This window comes from Habropoda laboriosa, unplaced genomic scaffold (genome assembly GCF_001263275.1).
Source record: "Habropoda laboriosa isolate 0110345459 unplaced genomic scaffold, ASM126327v1 scaffold72, whole genome shotgun sequence".
NCBI classification, from domain to species: domain Eukaryota; kingdom Metazoa; phylum Arthropoda; class Insecta; order Hymenoptera; family Apidae; genus Habropoda; species Habropoda laboriosa.
This window is the reverse complement of record NW_017100188.1, coordinates 701,134-719,818: the sequence shown is the minus strand read 5'-3', so window position 1 is coordinate 719,818 and position 18,685 is coordinate 701,134. Positions and strand designations below refer to the sequence as shown.

Sequence of the window (18,685 nt, the reverse complement as noted above, 5' to 3'; positions counted from 1 at the left end):
TTTCAAAATGAGAAAGTGACGAATAACATTATGGGTCTCTTTTGACCCATACTGGAATTTTTACTGTATGTATTTCAGAACTGATCATTAGGTAATAAATATCATCTTACAAGAAAAAATCTTGGAACTGTCGGGAAAAGTACTCCAATTCGGAGTAGGGTGGGCGTAAAATAAATTGAACGTTTCTACGTTTCCACAATAATATATTTTACTCAAATCGGGCGTCGTTCGCAAAAGTATGTTGATGATCTCGGGAAGAGTGAGGACGCGTCGTCCTGCCCCTACGCGAACAGGCCCAGGGAAAGGCCCAAAGGGGCGGAGTCACCCCCACCGAGCGCGCTGGGCCTGGCTTCACCGTCTTCGGGACGGATTTTCTCACAGAACAAAAAATATGAATGTTTTATAAATATATTATTTACTTTGTTTATGTACATTGTGTACATAAAATTGTATTTCTTTTTTTATCGTATTGTAGTATCGGGGCCTCCACACCCAAATAGAAAACCTCGAAGGGAGAACAGAGAGGGAGTGGTTGGCGTAGAGCGCAAAGCCTCGGCTTGCTAAACCGAAGGTCCCGGGTTCGATTCCCATTGGGTCCCTCAATATTTTTCCCTAGGTTCCTACAATATGTGTGAACATATATGCCTTAGGCATGTTATTATACACTTTGAGCTGTATTTGATATCATTTCCTACGAATTTGTAGCATCTCGAACATATTTACGCTGTTGTTTAGCTGCTTCGATCTTTTCTCCTCGCTGTTGTATTCTGTCTGTCCTAAAGACGTTAGGAGTTAGAACGAGTTAGGTGTTACAGCGATAAGATTAAGCCTAGCGAACGAGCAGACGTTACCGCCTCTTCGTTATGCTTCAGACATGGGTTAAAAGTGACCCGGCATTGGCTGGGCGAGGGTTAAGGGTTTAGGTCGAATCTTAATGAGAGTTTTGAGGCTTTCACGATCTGGGTTGTTCGAGTTACTAACCCTTATATTCTCACTCACATTTTCCACCTTTTCAATTTTGAATTAACCTGTGTATACAAATTTTATGAAATCGAACTCAGTGAAAAATATTTGTTTTCAGATATTGACTTTCAAATGAAAATCAGTGAAATTAGGAAAATCGAGGAAAAATTGTTCAGGTTTGAAAGGGTAATTAGATCTTATTACTAGTGATTTTGGATTTATGAAAGTTCGATTGTTAGCTTATTATTTTTTCCTGAGGAGATAAATTGGAATTTTTGGAAATTTGTAGGAAACGAATACATCAGTTTTTGTTCGAATAATATTAGGTTATGAACAGACAACAAAGATTCCACTATTCATTCGCATAAACGTGTTCGTGGCCACGACATAATCTTCACGTGAGGTACAGACAACAAGCAACAGGAAGCGTACCAGTTCCATTTCCTATCAACTCCATTATTCTTCTCCGCCATTAATTTGACGGTGAAGGCGTAATAGGGAATTATGAAGGTGTTGAAATTGGAAATTGGAACGGCACGATACGCAGATGATTAGTGTGCAGACATTCGCGTGATACAGTGGCCTAGCACTCTTTCATCTTACAAAATCTATCAACGTCTCCGAGAAAAGTAAAAAGCAACTAATGTTCTGAAATAGAAATATTTCGAAAGTTTCAAAAATATTAATACATCCATTTCGTTCTAAATATAAACGATAATTGTCATTTAAATGGCACAATTATGTAAATTTTTATGCAAAACACGCAGAACGATGAAAAATTTTAGATTTCTCGAGCTGCTGCATTCCTTCTGTTGTCAAAGGGTTAATTGGCAATTTTTAATTTCAATGATTTTGATTTTTGATCGTTTGAAATTTGGCCTTTTCATAATTTTAGATTTTCATAACTTCAAATTTTCGTAAATTTACATTTTCATAATTTTAGATTTTTCAAATTTTTACTATTTACCGATTGACCTCTTCACTGAGGATTTTTACCATTAAAAAAGTGAACCGAATGAAATTTGAATTTTTAGAAATTACGAATTATGAATCGAATTTAATTTTGTAAATATAAGTTAAGATTAGACATCGTTTGCTCTCGTGTCCTATACTAAATCAGTTAGTATCAGTTAGGCACTACCTTGTATTAGCAAATCAACTCGACATCGCGAAAACGATTTCGAGATCATACGAGAGCGTCGATTCGACAAACCAGTGGGAAACTAGGAATCTAACGAGGTCATATCGTATAGTGCTTCTGTGTTCCTTCCCAGAATACGCCACACCCTTCGACTTCACGAATCACGAGACACACGATTCACGCTCGACGCTCGCAAGGACGACGGCGTCGTTTCTTCCTCAAGCGACTCGCACAACTTTTTTCTATTCCACGAGCTCGTGAATCATGCCGCTGTGTTCCATGTTTTCACACGTATCGTTGTAGCGAAAGGTGTTAAAATACCTGTTGCCTCAGTCTAGCTACTTGGACGATGAAGTGAAAAAATTCTCCTTCTTTTTCTTAACCGGACACTTTACCGTGGAATTTATTACAATATAGTATAATGCAGCGACAAAAGAGATTATCCTTGCGAAATGTTATTCTAGTAATTTTTTTTGTAGTTTTTAGTTGCTCGAATTTTTTGCACATTCAGCTAATAAAATGTATTCTGAGCTTGTTTAAATATATTTCGAGGTAAGTGAATTTTAATTTCACCTGCTTGGAATATTTTTTCTTCCAGTTTCAAGATTAAAGTCTTGCATAAATCCTTTCTAATTTTATACAGTTTCAAAAATACTGATTCGTCGATTTTTTGGGTAATACTAAGATTCGTAACATTTCTCGTATTAATATTTTCCTATGATACTTCTTAGCGCTTATTTATCGATACTTTTTTTAACACTTTGTATCCGAGTAATGTTTCAACATTTCCTTCCACCGATTCGATAATTATGCAATAATTATAATTTTCCATGAATAATTTAGTATTACTAATTTTGTGAGAAAGTGAAACGTTAGATTTGCGAAATTTGTGAAATTTTATAAAATACAAGTAAATTCTTTTTTCGTTTAGAGTTTCCGGAACGAATGCTCGTTCGTATGTCTTCCTTTCTTCCTTTCTACGTTTTACTTAATCAAACTCCTAATCGAAACCGGAAGTCTTGAGTCTATCGAGGATCCACCGCGATGGAGCGAAATAGTCGCGAGGATTTACCATGAAACACGACTGTTCTCACCTCGGAAGAACGAAAAGAAAATACGGTAAATGGTTCAATGTCGATCGATGGAAGGCTCAATTGATTCAAGTATAATGTAACCGTAACGTAAGCGTGTGAACGTAAGAACTCGTCTGCTCCCACTTCATTACAGATGCACCTGAGGAAAATTCACCGGCATAATTAACGGTGAAAAGTAATGTTCGATATAAGTCTGTCTCAATCGTTTAACACCGGGGAAAAGAAAATAACGAGGGCGATATTCAATTAAAGTTTTCGCCGGAACGAACAGAGTTTGCCGTTAATTAATATTTAGTAGGAAAGGTCCAGGTGTTTCGTGAAAATTTTCACTTCATTTGGTGCTTTTTTCGAAAAGAATTATGAAGACTGTCGCGTTGAAAAATTGGAAAATGTCGGGTAACTTGGAAAGAATTGGCGAATTATCTAGATAATTCTCGAATTCGTGTGGAAAATCTTGGAAAAATTGAAACACTTCTATTTATTTGGTCGGTATATTTTTAATTAATGGTAAGTATTTTTTAAAATAAATAGTCGATAAAAGTGAATATTTTGGTGAGTATAAATAATGACTAATTAAATCGCATTTTGTCGGTACAATGTTTTTTTGGTCAATGAAATTAAAATTTTTAGTTAGCTTGGGATATTTTATTACACACACTGAGCATCTATTTAAAGTACTGACAAATTATTACGTTTACGAATCAAGGTAATACTGACCACTTATATTACGTACTGACGTTTTACTTTAAATACTGACCATTTATTTAAAACGCTGATTAAACATTTTTTAAAATACTGACCCAATGCATAGCAGCCAAATTAAAATATTAAAAAAGAAAGAAGAAAACTTGATGGAATTGCTAGAAACCTTCTTCATTGTAATTACTATAAGTTCAGAAGTTAATAATTAAGTATCACACGCCGCATTTTCAAAAATTAATAATTATCACATTTTCGAAAATTCAAGGAATAACTCGATTTGAGGCCAAACGAGGCCTCAAAAATTTCTCCGGCAACCCAATTACAAAATTAGGTAAATCCGAAAATTCGGATAGCCTTCGTCCATCTACCAAATCCATCGTTTTAACTCCACTCCCGTTAGAAGTTCGATTCTTATCGGCGATCAAAGAGAACGAGTCTGTTGGCATTAATAGTCGCTCGTTTCCTCGCTGTTTGTTCATCACCGACGTAAATCGTCGTCTGTCTATTAATAAGCTTCCTTGGTCCTGTGTTCTTGACCGCGCGATTGCGCTCACAGCTAGATTCCACGTTCCCTGACCGAGGGAAAGTGGCGGAAGGCAAGGTTGCGTGTGCACAGAGATGAGATCCAAAGATATAGAACGACACGACGTGCATGGAACCGAGAGATAGAGGTAGCAGTTGAAAGGGTGAGTGATCTCGAGGGGAGAATACGGTTGGAGAGGATGATCGGTACAGCGTGAAGGTATAGAGAGCGACAAGGAAATAGGTGGCCGAACTTTCGTATTCTGCTATTCCTAAGGACGAAAGAAATCACGAAAATTCACTGGAACAGCTGTCAGACGTAGAATTTCACGCACTGTCGTCGTTTGGAGCAAGTTATGTTGACATTGAAGACAGCGCGTTTAGTTTACGATAATAGCAGAATTTTTATACACCAGGAATTTTTCAACGTCTTCGACAATCCTTGAAACGTCGATGCGGAGCATGTATTGCTGCAGAAGGAAATCATTTTCAGTAATTTCTTTAACACGTTCCGTGCCGCGTGGGTCGCATACGCCCCACTATGGTCTTTCCGTTCAGGCCATCTGATATTTCGGCCTTTTCCTTCCGCTAACTTAAACTATGCAACTACGGCGATAATTTGTTAAAACAAAAATTTTTCCTTCGCTCTATAGCATATCTTAAACGTTACCTTTTTCTCGATAACAATGATTTTTGCAATCTTATAAATATTGGAAGACATATAGGGCGAAAAGCAAAACTGTTAGTCTCGACAATGTGGGACGCATGCGACCCACGCGGCGTGAACGGAAAGTCACCGAAAATCGGTCTGGCATGGAACGTGTTAAGCAAGTTTTAAAGAAAAGTGTCTATATCTCGGAAAGGAAGAGCTTTCGGACGTATGCTTATGTGACCTTTTTTACGGTACCTAAGTTTAGCCACCTATTCGCTTGTCACCCTGTACACGTCGAATTAGGACGAATGTAGACTTTTCCTAAAATTAGAATAGTGAAATGATTGCTGTTTAGAGATAGTTCATTCGTGAAATGATTTTCTTGTTTTTTTACGGCGTTTACTGAAGTCTCTTTTTGTGATTGTGATTTAGCGTTGGTGTAATTCGTGAAATTACTTTCTGTTCATCGAAGTGACTTTTTTTTATGCGATAGGTTGATTTTCAGTCAAAATTATACATAGTTGCTTCGTGGAATTGTTTTCTGTTTTCGTTTTGGTGATTGGATGATTTCTGTTGCAAGGTTTCACGACGATTTAGCTGCTTCGTGAAATTACTTTTCCGGTGCTCGTGGATTTCTTCTTTCTGTGATTGGACGATTCTCGTAAGGTCCTCTCGTGGTTTAGCGTTGCTTTAGAATAGTCAATGATTTACACGCAGAATTTGCTGGAAATGGGACCCGATTGCGATACGGAGCTTCAGTGCGTGCGTACGTCACCAATGAGTGACGATCGGCCGCTTCTCAATTGTTGCACGCTGGTGTCGCGGTGTAAATAGTTCTCGTATGAAACTTTACATATTACAGAGGAAGTCTGTCAATGGGTTTCTTTTCTGCGATCCCACCTCTCACGGTTAAATCCGTGGTTGAGTTGCAACAGAATTTTTGGTGGCCACGTTCGATTTATCTACACCGATCTACATAGATCTTCACTTATAGCAGATCTGCAGTTGTTCGCACTTCGCTACAGTTCGATTCTATTAGCTCGTAACAGAAGGTGAACTTTCACCGGAGTCGAAGGACCAAGAAACGATGAAACGTTGATGGGAAGGGAAGAAGATGATAATTAACATATATTCGCATGCTCTTTAGCCGTGACGCGGTCAGGCGAGGAGTCTGTCGGTTTCGAGAGCCGTGGTATTAGCATGATAAAAGCAGAAACGGTAGGAGAACAGTTCGTAAGCAACGAGGCGGATGCGTTTCCACGCGTGCTTGGCCTGTTATACACGTTGTGTTGCGTTGCCTTGTGTTCCACCGTATCGAGATCCTATAGTCATGTTCCGTTGCCTGGTTCATTGCAGCGTCTGTGGCACGGGGATGCCAAGGAAGTGATCGGGCCAATTCGCGTGGTGCATCGCTACGTTAACATGGTGGAACAGACAGCTGAGTTTTATAACACCACCAGTAGAACAACCGAGAAGGTAAGTGAAATTCTTCCTATTTTTTCTTTTTTTTTAATTAATCTTTGTACTTTGTTATTGGACACTTTGAAAATACGGAAGAATTTGGAACCACTGTGTATCGTAAGTTGCACCAATTGGTCCAATTCACGAACAATTCAATATTGGTGCAAATAGACAAACTTTTGGCCAGTAGTGTGTACAATTATTGTGTAAAATGATAGAGAGAATTTGATTTTTACTCTTCAATTTTCGTACGAACTCCCATTTTCTAATCGAGAGGGTTTTAAGGGTTTTTCGGAGGAGATCTTTAGTCGAATATTTTAATTGCGCCAATTTTTATAGCAATGATTGGTAGGATATGGTAAAATATTCGAAAACAATAATTACCGTAATATGGTAAGATATAATATATAATAATTAATAATTCTCAATCCTGAAAAATTTCATTTCACTTTGGGTTTCATTTATTACGATTTCGGATCTTAATAAAAAGAAGTCGTTTCTTTTGTTCGAGTGAAAGGAACTTTATTTTATCAGTCTTATCATTTTATTGTCATTTGTAATGTTCTGTTAGGTTCACGGGTGTCTGCCAGCTATGGGATACAGTTTTGCAGCGGGAACAATCGACGGACCGGGATCATTCGCGTTCGAACAAGGCACGACTACGGTCAACCCCTTGTGGAACGCGGTTAGAAACTTGCTGGCGACTCCCACGGCTGAGGACGTGAAGTGCCACGGCGCTAAGCCCATTCTACTTGCCACTGGACGCGTAAGTACACCGAAAGAAAAATCTTCAACGATCTTTTCAGCGATATTTACTTAGATATCAATTTTTTTTTAAATAATTTACAACAGAAATTTACAAGTCCCTTGAAAATTCACGACACCCAAGAACATAGGTTAAATTTTCCAAACTCTTTTGTGGAATGTTATTTTATTCGTTTACTTATTTCTGAAAATTCTTCAGACGAATCGAATTCGGAAGAAATTGTAATTACGAAATGACACTTCAAACAGCGAAAAATTTCTGTCCGCGTTACAAAATAATTTCTCAAATAGAAAATATCGATCACTGTGGTAAATTAAGGTTCAATTTCTGAAATCTTCAACGATCTTTGTTTGGACATCGATCTCTTTAGAATTTTTGTAAAATTCACTTCTTCAGACGTTTTCGTGGAATATCATTTGACACGTTGATTTACGAAAATTCTCCAGATGATTCTGCCGTACGAGTGGCAGCCGAAAACAGTGGCCACGCAGGTTGCCATGATCGGGAACGTTGTCATCGCCGGTGTGCCAGGAGAATTCACAACAATGTCCGGAAGAAGATTGCGAGAGGCTATCAAAACGGTCATGAACGATGCGTCCGACGACGAAACCTCCGTTATAGTCGCCGGTCTCTGTAATACTTACAGCGATTACGTCACTACGCCGGAGGAATATCAAGTAAATCGTGGATCATCCTCACCGTTCGCTTCCTTCCGACGTTTTTCGAATAATCTCCCTAACGACTTTCATTAGCATCGCTGATCATATCCGTTACATTCGTACTACAATCTTTAATTATTGTGCTGGTGATTATGAAAGTGGTTTAAGTGAAAACTCCAAGACACTTCAATTTATCGTTTATCTTGCGCTGCGTCGATCTTTTCACAGAAAAGAGTTATCATTACCTAATGAAAAAATGTCCCTTAACCCTTTCGCGGCTAGCGCCGGGTATATCCGGCATCCACTAAATGCTTCACACTGTCTTGCGCCGGTTATATCCGGCATCCACTAAATGCTTCACACTGTCTTGCGCCGGTTATATCCGGCATCCACTAAATGCTTCACACTGTCTTGCGCCGGTTATATCCGCCATCCGCTAAGCGCGTCGCCTCAACAACTCAAAGTGAAGATTTATTTTGAAATACAGAACAAGGCCTCAACAACATTCCCTTTATCCGATACACCCTTAAGTCCTCTGCTGTTCCAACGAAATCCTCCAAGATTTTACACGGACACACTAGGAGCTCCAAAAACGCGGGACACTCTTAATGCGTACGGTGTGCACTAACGGCACGACGACCCGTTTGTTAGTGGTGTACCGATGGCTAGTTCCGCCGTCGCGAAAGGGTTAATACACCCAAAGGGAAAATTCTAAATGTCTTCGAAGCTGAGAAATATACGACTTAGGCCACTTTCATAGTCACAATTATGCCTCTATCATCTGAACCCTTTCAGTATCACGCAACGAAACAATTCTTTCCCTGGAGTGATGGTTTTAGTTTTTAACACTAGAACGAAGCTATTTCTACCGAAACTTATAATTTAGATGCCGGCGGTAAGCTTGTAAAAAAAGTTGTCAGTTGTTGCGGTTCTTCCCTTCGCAGTAAACGGTTCGATAAGTTTGAGTACGACAAATTCACTTAGAAGTTGTAAAGACGTGCGAGAAGTTGTACGAAACGAGAAAAGTGGTTAACTTGGGTTCGGTAAACAAATTGTAGGATCATTTTACACTTTGACTCGTACCAGTCAGTTTCACTGGTGTATAAGTAGCCATGATACAAAATTATTTCGATTCTGAATGAAACCGAAAAAAATAAAATTCACAGTACTCTTTCTTTAGTTATTGCTGTAAGAGTCGTGACACCATTTCGGGAAAAAAGTGTAGCATGAAGTAGGAATTTTAAAACGAAATAGTGAAACCAGTCGTTTTGACTGGTGTGGTAGTTCTAGTGTTAAATATATTTTTTTCTTTTGCACTTATTTATCCTCCTGCGGAAAAATTTGGAATATATATACGGACGTACTGTTGAAAGGGTTAAAGACCGTTAAAATTACTCAATTTACTTGAGGATAAATGTTAAATCTGCTTTAGAGAAAGTTTTATTTAAATTTAGGAAGAAAATGAATTTAATTTTGATTTGATAAAATTTTGTATATGGAAATGGATAAACTCAGGTTGATGATAATTAACCCTCGAGCGGTCTTCGGGTCTTTTTTGACCCACCGCCTTTTTATATTTTTAGTCATTTTTGCTGTTACCAAGTTTACGTTCCTTGACATTATTTTAAACGTTTATTGTCTAGGTTCATATGTCGCGTTGGAAACAAAAATGATTGCACATAAGGTCTTAAGTCCTTTTTCACCCAAAAGTCTCAAGTGTACAGTCAAAACGAAGAACGCAGTAGGGTTAACAATGTTCAATTGTAATAGTACTCTTTTTTACTTCGAAATTAATTACTGGAAACTAATAAAATACGTAGTGTCAAAAAATTCACTGGTTACTATAATCCATTACAATTTCTTGTTCGAACTTTTCAGATCCAAAGATACGAGGGTGCATCGACAATATTTGGTCCTCACACGCTCACGATATACTTGAAGCAATACCAAGAGCTCGTGACAGCTGTCCTTCTAGTAAGTACGCTATTGAAACACCCCACGCGATTTTCCTGAAATAAATCGTCCACGAAACAAGGAGAAACAAACCTAATATTAACAATAAATTGATCGTGACTGTAGAACAAGAATGTGGAATCTGGTCCAGCGCCTGAAGATCTAAGAAAGAAGACACTCCTTACTTTCGTGACACCCGTTCTATACGACACACCAAAATGGGGCAGGAATTTCGGTGATTGCATCAAACAACCACAGAAAGTCGCTACGTCAGGTGACGTCGTCACTGCAGCCTTCGTAAGTTTACTAAATTAATACTAAGAAAACCAAAAAAAATACCTATTTATTATACGTGTGTATGTACACTGTTTAGAAAAAAAAATTGCAACACCTGAGAAATGAAATCGCACAAATCTGAAATGTATATATATCTTGTTTGGGGCATTGACAGAGATGAATAATTAAAATTTGCTTAAAAGAGGTTTCACTTGTTTAAAAAGGGTCATTCTTTCCTCAGAGTAGCCTGAAAAACATGTGATTTCTAGATTTGTGTAACCCTAATTTTTATATAGGTGTTGCAATTCTTTTGGCGAGCTGTGTATTTTATTCAGCACTGAAGAAAGCAGTATTAAAAGTGACTGTGACCTAGTTATACTCTGTTCAAAATAAGAGTAACCTCGCTTCGCGCACGGGACGTGCCTAAGGCAGGGCTATAACCACTAGAACGTCCAAAGCCCCACTTAACCGCTTACGTTTTTCTCCGTCCTACCCTCTGCTACGCTCTCCGTCTATGCGCAGAACGGACGAGAAACGGTCCGAGAGCGAGGTTACTCTTATTTTGAACGACGTATAGATATATGTGTATCGTACATTGTGTAAATGTATGAACGTTGAGCGAAACATCGACATTATGGAATTTGGATAGAGTGTGCATGTTGTGCAACGCCATCTTGAAAATGGCAACACATTCGTTCGTGGTCCATTGAACAAAATGAAGGATATTCAGTCGTAATGTAGCGTGGCTCGCGTAAATATAGACGAATTTCATTTAGATAACTCCTGTGACCGTGTGAATTTCGATCGAAGTTTGTTTTGAACTCGTATCATTTGGTTATTGTGAAACTTAATTTCATTACTATGAAACTGATTGAAACGAAATTTTGGACAGAAATTCTATTTTATTTTTAACCCTTGTTTCGTCGGGTTTGATGACTATTGAATTTTTACTTAATTTAATTAACATGTTTTTAACGCGAGTTTTATTTTCTTTTTGTTTCATGATTTAAGATTTTTTAAGTTTCACGATTGCAGAATTTTAAATAAAATTTTTCACAGAAGACTCAATTCTTTTTTAACTATGATTTCATGAAGTTTGATAACTATAGAATTTTTATTTAACTTCATTAGAATGAAACTGATTGAAAGAAAATTTTTGACTGGAGTTCTATGATTCTTATTTAGCTATAATTTCCTGTAGTTTAATGGTTGTGTATTGCTGCGATTCATTTCATTCTGACTTTATCAAACTCATCGTGCCACTTTAATAATCTACTTAGAATATAAATTCTACATTTGTCCACTTAAACATCGATTACTTTCAAGTCTTGTAATTTACGGTTCGTTCTTTTGTCAAAAACGTGACGTTGTTTCGCGAGGAAGAAAGTATCAAAAAGAATTGTATAAACACGGTGTCACATAATTCTGATTTTATTTCTTCCAGACTGCTGCCAACCCACGCAATAACCTGATGACGGAGGACACATTCCTGACAGTTGAGAGATTGACAGAGGGTGAAGTATGGGTGCCAGTCGCTACTGATGCCAATTGGGAGACCAGGTACACATACTTATTCCATAATCCACAGTCCAAACCCTTAAATGAGCAAATAAACATTTTGAACCTATATACATCTTTTGTCATGAGAAAAGAAACCAACAAATTTTTCTAGATCAATAATCTCTCATTAAAATTTCTATTTTCTGGGTGTCAAAAGAAATATTGAATTGTTTGAAAGCACAGTGTGTAAGAAGAAATACAGGATGCTTCTAAAGAATGTTTAAACTTGCATGAGTTAGGAAAGTAAAAAAATTCTCTATTTTACTTTACAGTGAAAAAGTTATAAGAATTATTCTTTTATGTAGTGTATGATAATTCAGGCTAGGTGATAATATAAGAAATACAGAATTTTTGTGGCAATTAAGGTGAAAGTAAGGAATGAGAGAGAGAGAGAGAACAAATTTTTCTAACTTAACAATCTACCATTAAGATATATATTGTCTAAGAGAGAGAGGGAGAATGAGTGAGAGTGAAAGAGAGAGATAGAGGAAGAGAGAGAGAGCAAATTTTTCTGGCTTAACAATCTAGTATTAAAATATTTATCGTCTGAGAGAAAGAGGAGGGGGGAGAGAGAAAGAAGAAGAGAGGGAGAGAGAGAAAAAGAGAGAGAACAAATTCTTCTAGCTTAACAGTCTACCATTAAAATATATATTATCTAAGAGAGAGAGAGAGAGAGAGAGAGAGAGGGAGAGAGAGAATGAGTGAGAGTGAAAGAGAGAGATAGAGAGAGAAAGCAAATATTTCTGGCTTAACAATCTACCATGAAAATATGTAGTATCTAAGAGAGAGAGAAGTTTCCATAGAAATCAATAGCAACCCAAAAAATTGAGGCGAAAACCATCTAAACGGGAAGCTAAGAGTATCGGTCAGAGAATATCAGGCTTTGCAGACGGACAAGTAATAACGATATATCTCTCCTTATTACGTTGGCTTTACCATCGATATAGGTTCGAATGGACGAGGACATCCGTGATTCTTGGCTCGAGTCAGGTGACCATTACGTGGCAAGTCCCTGAAGATATCAAAACCGGTGAATATCGTATCAGGCACAACGGCTACTACCGCTATATACTCGGTGGCACCTACCCTTACTACGGTGTATCGAACCACTTCCAGGTAAATTGAAAACCGCGCATGAATGTTGGAAAACTCGATCCCTTTCTTCCTTTATTACTATTTTTCCTACGATCCGGCGAATGATGTTTCTTCCTTTGATTATTTCATACGAAACATTCTTCTTTTCCTTCTTTCTTTTTTTAAGGATGCTTCACATTTCTTTAACACGCTGAATGTTTTTTCTGATTTTTGATATTTAGAGAATTTTTTTCAATCTGGTGTATTAGTAAATTTTTTGATTTAGTATTTCCATGTTTAACATTTAAAGGGTTTTTCTAATTTAGTATCTTGATTTGAAGAATTTTTGGAATCGCTGTTCTTTTGAGATTTTTCTGCCAGTCACGTTACGTTTTCTATTGACCGTTTCAGGTTGTAACTAATAGGTCATGCACTCGTGGACAGCGTTACTATGAATAATCAAGTAGTGTTATTTTAGTCCTGAATGAAATGCTTACGCTTAATTCACGGCTGAATCGGGGATAATTCGGTCGGTGAAGGCCATACGATAGCACAAGAAATCTCCTACCTTCCCCTCACCTACATTTTCTTCTTGTACAGTGTTGTAATATAACGATGTAATGACATGTGATCTCTTTGAACAGTAGCTGCATTATTCAGATAGACTTATTTAAGTCTAATTTAAGTATAATTAATATATACAGCGATGTATTTTCTTAAGAGAAATCCGTAGAATAAATTAATTGTTCAACGTGATAGCAGAGAATAAAAGAGAATTTATAGAAATATCAGTGTTATTTATTTTTTTTCTTTCAATGGAAAATTTGACAGTTAACCCTTTCATTTGGGAATTTAGGAACTTTTGTCATCTTTCCTATCCAGACAATTTTTTTTATTACCTTTGATACTTTTATTATTAGAAATTTCTATAATCTGTAGCATTGCTGTTATTGGAAATTTTTACAACTTTAGCATTGCTATTACAGGAAATTTTTATTATTCTTAACATTACTATTACTGGAAATTTTTATACACTTTAGTATTGCTATTATTGGAAATTTTTATTATTCTTAACATTACTATTACTGGAAATTTTTATAAACTTCAGTATTGCTATTATTGGGAATTTTTACAACTTTAGCATTGCTATTACAGGAAATTTTTATAATTCCTAACATTACTATTATTGGAAAAAATTTATAATTCTTAATATTGCTATTATAGGAAATTTTTATAATTCCTGACATTACTATTATTGGAAAAAATTTATAATTCTTAATATTGCTATTATAGGAAATTTTTATAATTCCTGACATTACTATTATTGGAAAAAATTTATAATTCTTAATATTGCTATTATAGGAAATTTTTATAATTCCTGACATTACTATTATTGGAAAAAATTTATAATTCTTAATATTGCTATTATAGGAAATTTTTATAATTCCTGACATTACTATTATTGGAAAAAATTTATAATTCTTAATATTGCTATTATAGGAAATTTTTATAATTCCTGACATTACTATTATTGGAAAAAATTTATAATTCTTAATATTGCTATTATAGGAAATTTTTATAATTCCTGACATTACTATTATTGGAAAAAATTTATAATTCTTAATATTGCTATTATAGGAAATTTTTATAATTCCTGACATTACTATTATTGGAAAAAATTTATAATTCTTAATATTGCTATTATAGGAAATTTTTATAATTCCTGACATTACTATTATTGGAAAAAATTTATAATTCTTAATATTGCTATTATAGGAAATTTTTATAATTCCTGACATTACTATTATTGGAAAAAATTTATAATTCTTAATATTGCTATTATAGGAAATTTTTATAATTCCTGACATTACTATTATTGGAAAAAATTTATAATTCTTAATATTGCTATTATAGGAAATTTTTATAATTCCTGACATTACTATTATTGGAAAAAATTTATAATTCTTAATATTGCTATTATAGGAAATTTTTATAATTCCTGACATTACTATTATTGGAAAAAATTTATAATTCTTAATATTGCTATTATAGGAAATTTTTATAATTCCTGACATTACTATTATTGGAAAAAATTTATAATTCTTAATATTGCTATTATAGGAAATTTTTATTATTCTTAACATTGCTATTACAGGAAATTTTTATAATTCCCAACATTACTATTATTGGAAAAAATTTATAATTCTTAATATTGCTATTATAGGAAATTTTTATTATTCTTAACATTGCTATTACAGGAAATTTTTATAATTCCCAACATTACTATTATTGGAAAAAATTTATAATTCTTAATATTGCTATTATAGGAAATTTTTATTATCCTTAACATTACTATTATTAGAAACTTTTATAATTTTTAACATTGCTACTATTGAAAAGCAACTAATAACAGACGCACAATGAAAATATGTACTAATAGATCATACGTTAGTCCCGAGGAAAATTCATTTTATTGGAAATTTTCGCTACGCAACGAACAGAATGAAAGGTAATTAAAAATAATCAGTGAGGAAAAAGCATATGAAATGCTAGGCGTCGATCATGAATATCTGTAAGTGGAATCAAAGTGGATTTACGTAACTGCCTGCAATGAGTTTCAAAGATCAGGATCCGTCGTAGCACGAACAAAAGCAAGAATAACACGTTCTTCGAAACGAAATAGTAATAGGATAGAATCGAACGGAAGGAAATGAAGTTTCTCCCAGAAGAATTAATTAAATTCAAAAGTTTGCATTTTATTCCAACAAAGGCAATTCCAGGAAACGTTCATGTTGATCCCATCTTAGTAAAACTGTCTCGATATCTTTTATTCCACGTGGAAACCGAAGCACCGATCGATGTTAAATAAATTGATTCGATACGAAGAATGTAAGCAATTTCTTTGGAAAAAATTTCCATCGACCTTTCTCTTCAATCACATTTTAGTACGAATTAAAACGTTAATTTGTATCTCCAGAAATACTATCGAATTGTAATTTCATATCAGGGTCGGTATTAAGAATTTTTCTGATTACTATATTTTAGTTCTGAGGTGGGTGAGGAACGTCGTTACACTGTTTTCACCTCAATTTATTAAAGTGCAAGTGTATGGTCGGCGTACAATTGGTCCAGAAAATACAATCGTTTACTTTGTTAATTGTCCCGGCGGCAGCGGTTCGGCGGGTACGTCGCGATGGTCGGTAAAAGAACAAACTGTCTCGAAGTGTAGGCGTAAAGGAACAAACTGTCCGGAGGTGTAGGCGTACTGGGTTTTTATATTGTTAGGACAGGGAGACAGGAGTAGCGATAGATAAAGGTAGAAGTGGAGAAAGTGTTGGAAACGGAAAATTCGTTCGTCCTCGTGCGAACCTGGATGACACTGTGCGCTTCTTAGGCCACTCGAGGACGAAGGCAAGTCTTAACCCGGGGAGAGATAAAAGAACGGAAACTAAAATCTGAAGGAGTTGGAAAAGAGAAGGTTCGCTTGGAAGAATAGAACGAGGTTCGGTAAGGGTTTGTTGACGACGACGTAACCGCCACAGTTCAATTTAAAGATTATTTACTTTCATAATTAAGAAATGTTTCTGAAAAACATAGATATATATATGTACATAATAATGTATACGTTTTGGAACGCCCAGTATGAACTTTATTTAAGGAAAAGGCACAAATACAGAACCTCAAAACCACGAAAAAATTTATCTCATTGATTCTTCAATTAAATCTCTTTCAAGCAGACCAACTTTGCTAAAAAAAACATTTTGTTTAATGTACCGTACACTAAATGCATGCTGCACAATTTAATCATTGGAAAATTTCTTAGAACGACAAATGAAACAAGCTGAAAAGGTCCAAAATCCGGATATTAAGGAGTGATAAGCAGTCAAGGCCAGGAAAAACCCGTTCGTTGCTTCGTTAACTGGTCTCGCCACATGAAACAAGGTTATAAACGGCGACATGAAAGCGCATTTATGGAATGCGGTGAACAATCCATAACGTCGAACCGTGTAAAATCCTGGAACAAGTTTCACGAGAAGAACCAATTAAGCATTCATCCGAGTTCGATCGAGGATGAAAAAATTTCACGGCAAGAAACGAGCCTCAATTATTGAGAGCAATTCGAATATGGCTGCACTCATTACCGCCCCTAATTGGACACCGTTGGTTGTACAAGTGAAGTCCGACGATATTTGCAATTATGGAATGTTAATTGTGAACACGAGAAGCATGATCGGAAGGAATGTCCTGGTTGCAGTATAATTCAATCGTGACTGACAATAAGTAGCAGGTTGACATTGAAACGAGGAATTTTGGGAAAAAGGAACTTTTGGGGGATATTGAGAAAAATTGATTTTCGGGGAATATTGGAAAACACGGATTTTTGGGGGAATATTGGGGAATTTCAGGTTTAATTGGAATAAAGTCCTGTTTGGAAATTGGAATAGAAATTTCATTTCCATTGAAGGATTTTTGAAGAATACTGGGTAAAACTGATTTTTAGGGAATTTTTGGTCCCATTGAAATTGAGTTTTGTTTGGAGTTTGAAGTGTTGCTAAAAATTTGATTTCCTTTGAAACCGGTATATTTAATTTAATTTTCTACAGGACACTGTGTTTCTGAAATTCAATTTGAGACTCGAATTTTTAAAGGGATCTTTTTTCTTCTAATTCGAATTGTTAGGGGTATTTAATTTCTTTTAGTACTTGAAGTTTCAGAGGATTTAATTTCTCAGAAGCAGTCGTAAATCAAGGGTAGAAAGTAACAAAGAAGCGACCAGCGAGCCTCGTATCGACGAATTCTCAGTCCACTAAACCAGCCACCGAGCGAAATGAAGCCAAAAGAAACCTGGAGAAGCTGCATCGTCATCGAGGAGTTAGATGACTTGAAGCGAACTCGACAGTTACGAACAGGAGTTCCACGGAGACTCCTCTTTTTCTGCAACAAGATAACGGCACTAAAAACAATAGGGAGGGGATGAGGAGGGTTGTTTCGCGAGCGAAATGAAGCGGAGACTAGATGGTGGAAAGGGGTTGCATCGGTCGCGAATGCCTTTTACGGGTTCAGGTCCACTGTGGGACCGACTGCTTCTAGACGATGAACCGCGAAACCACGTAGAGAAATCACAACGGAACACGAGTGGAAAAACTGTGGAAACGTTTTCGGAGGAACATTCCCGAGGGAAAATTGAAAAAGTAGCAGATGTGCAGTCCTTTTATGACATGCATTTGCGAGTGTTTGTGTGGGAGAAACAGTTTGGAGGAAATTTTGCAAAAGCTTGTTTAGTAGAAATTTGATTGGAAAGTTTAGGAAAAGTTGGTGCACCAATTTGGTACTAGAATATTGTAAAACTTGCCACAGCATAATAGTAATTAAATCAGAAAATCAATTGAAACCCACGTACTCAAAAGAATGTGAAAAGACCTCGACTAATTGTAAGGGATAGGTAATATGTACCCTAAATTCACTTAAATTGAAATCACAATTTGTTCTTTCAATAAAATTTCTGATCTATGAATAAAAGTTGTATGGTCTTTTATTTTTCGATTTATACACGTTTAATGACGGTAATCATCGTCTGGATGAGGTCTAGTAACTGTCGACTGGTAGATTGATTAAACTCTTATGCAAACAACAACGACGACACGAGCGTTATTAATAATTTATCGGTGGTGTTGCAAGGCGGCGATCGAACAGTATCTGCACGGAAGCGCAGTTGTCTCGATAATTACTGTTAATCGTGCTTAGATAACATTGGCCTAGAAGCTCAGCCTACAACGGCGACGTGAATTATTTTCATTGTTATTAAATCGTTATCATAGCGAATCGCGACTACGTGGTCATGCGAAGGTAGCCATTTTTTAT

At 36.1% G+C, this 18,685-nt stretch overlaps 1 protein-coding gene across 1 annotated transcript in view; it reads left to right on the top strand.

Moving 5' to 3' along the window:
• Positions 1 to 12,938, top strand: part of LOC108579757 (neutral ceramidase) — a 48,263-nt gene extending 35,325 nt beyond the window's left edge. The window contains exons 8-14 of the mRNA XM_017943365.1: positions 6,431 to 6,550; positions 7,107 to 7,301; positions 7,748 to 7,978; positions 9,839 to 9,934; positions 10,040 to 10,210; positions 11,634 to 11,749; positions 12,697 to 12,938. Coding sequence (XP_017798854.1) covers positions 6,431 to 6,550; positions 7,107 to 7,301; positions 7,748 to 7,978; positions 9,839 to 9,934; positions 10,040 to 10,210; positions 11,634 to 11,749; positions 12,697 to 12,874 — 1,107 coding nt within the window. The 3' untranslated portion in view covers positions 12,875 to 12,938. The remainder of the gene's footprint in view (positions 1 to 6,430; positions 6,551 to 7,106; positions 7,302 to 7,747; positions 7,979 to 9,838; positions 9,935 to 10,039; positions 10,211 to 11,633; positions 11,750 to 12,696) is intronic.
• The last annotated feature ends 5,747 nt before the right edge of the window (positions 12,939 to 18,685 follow it).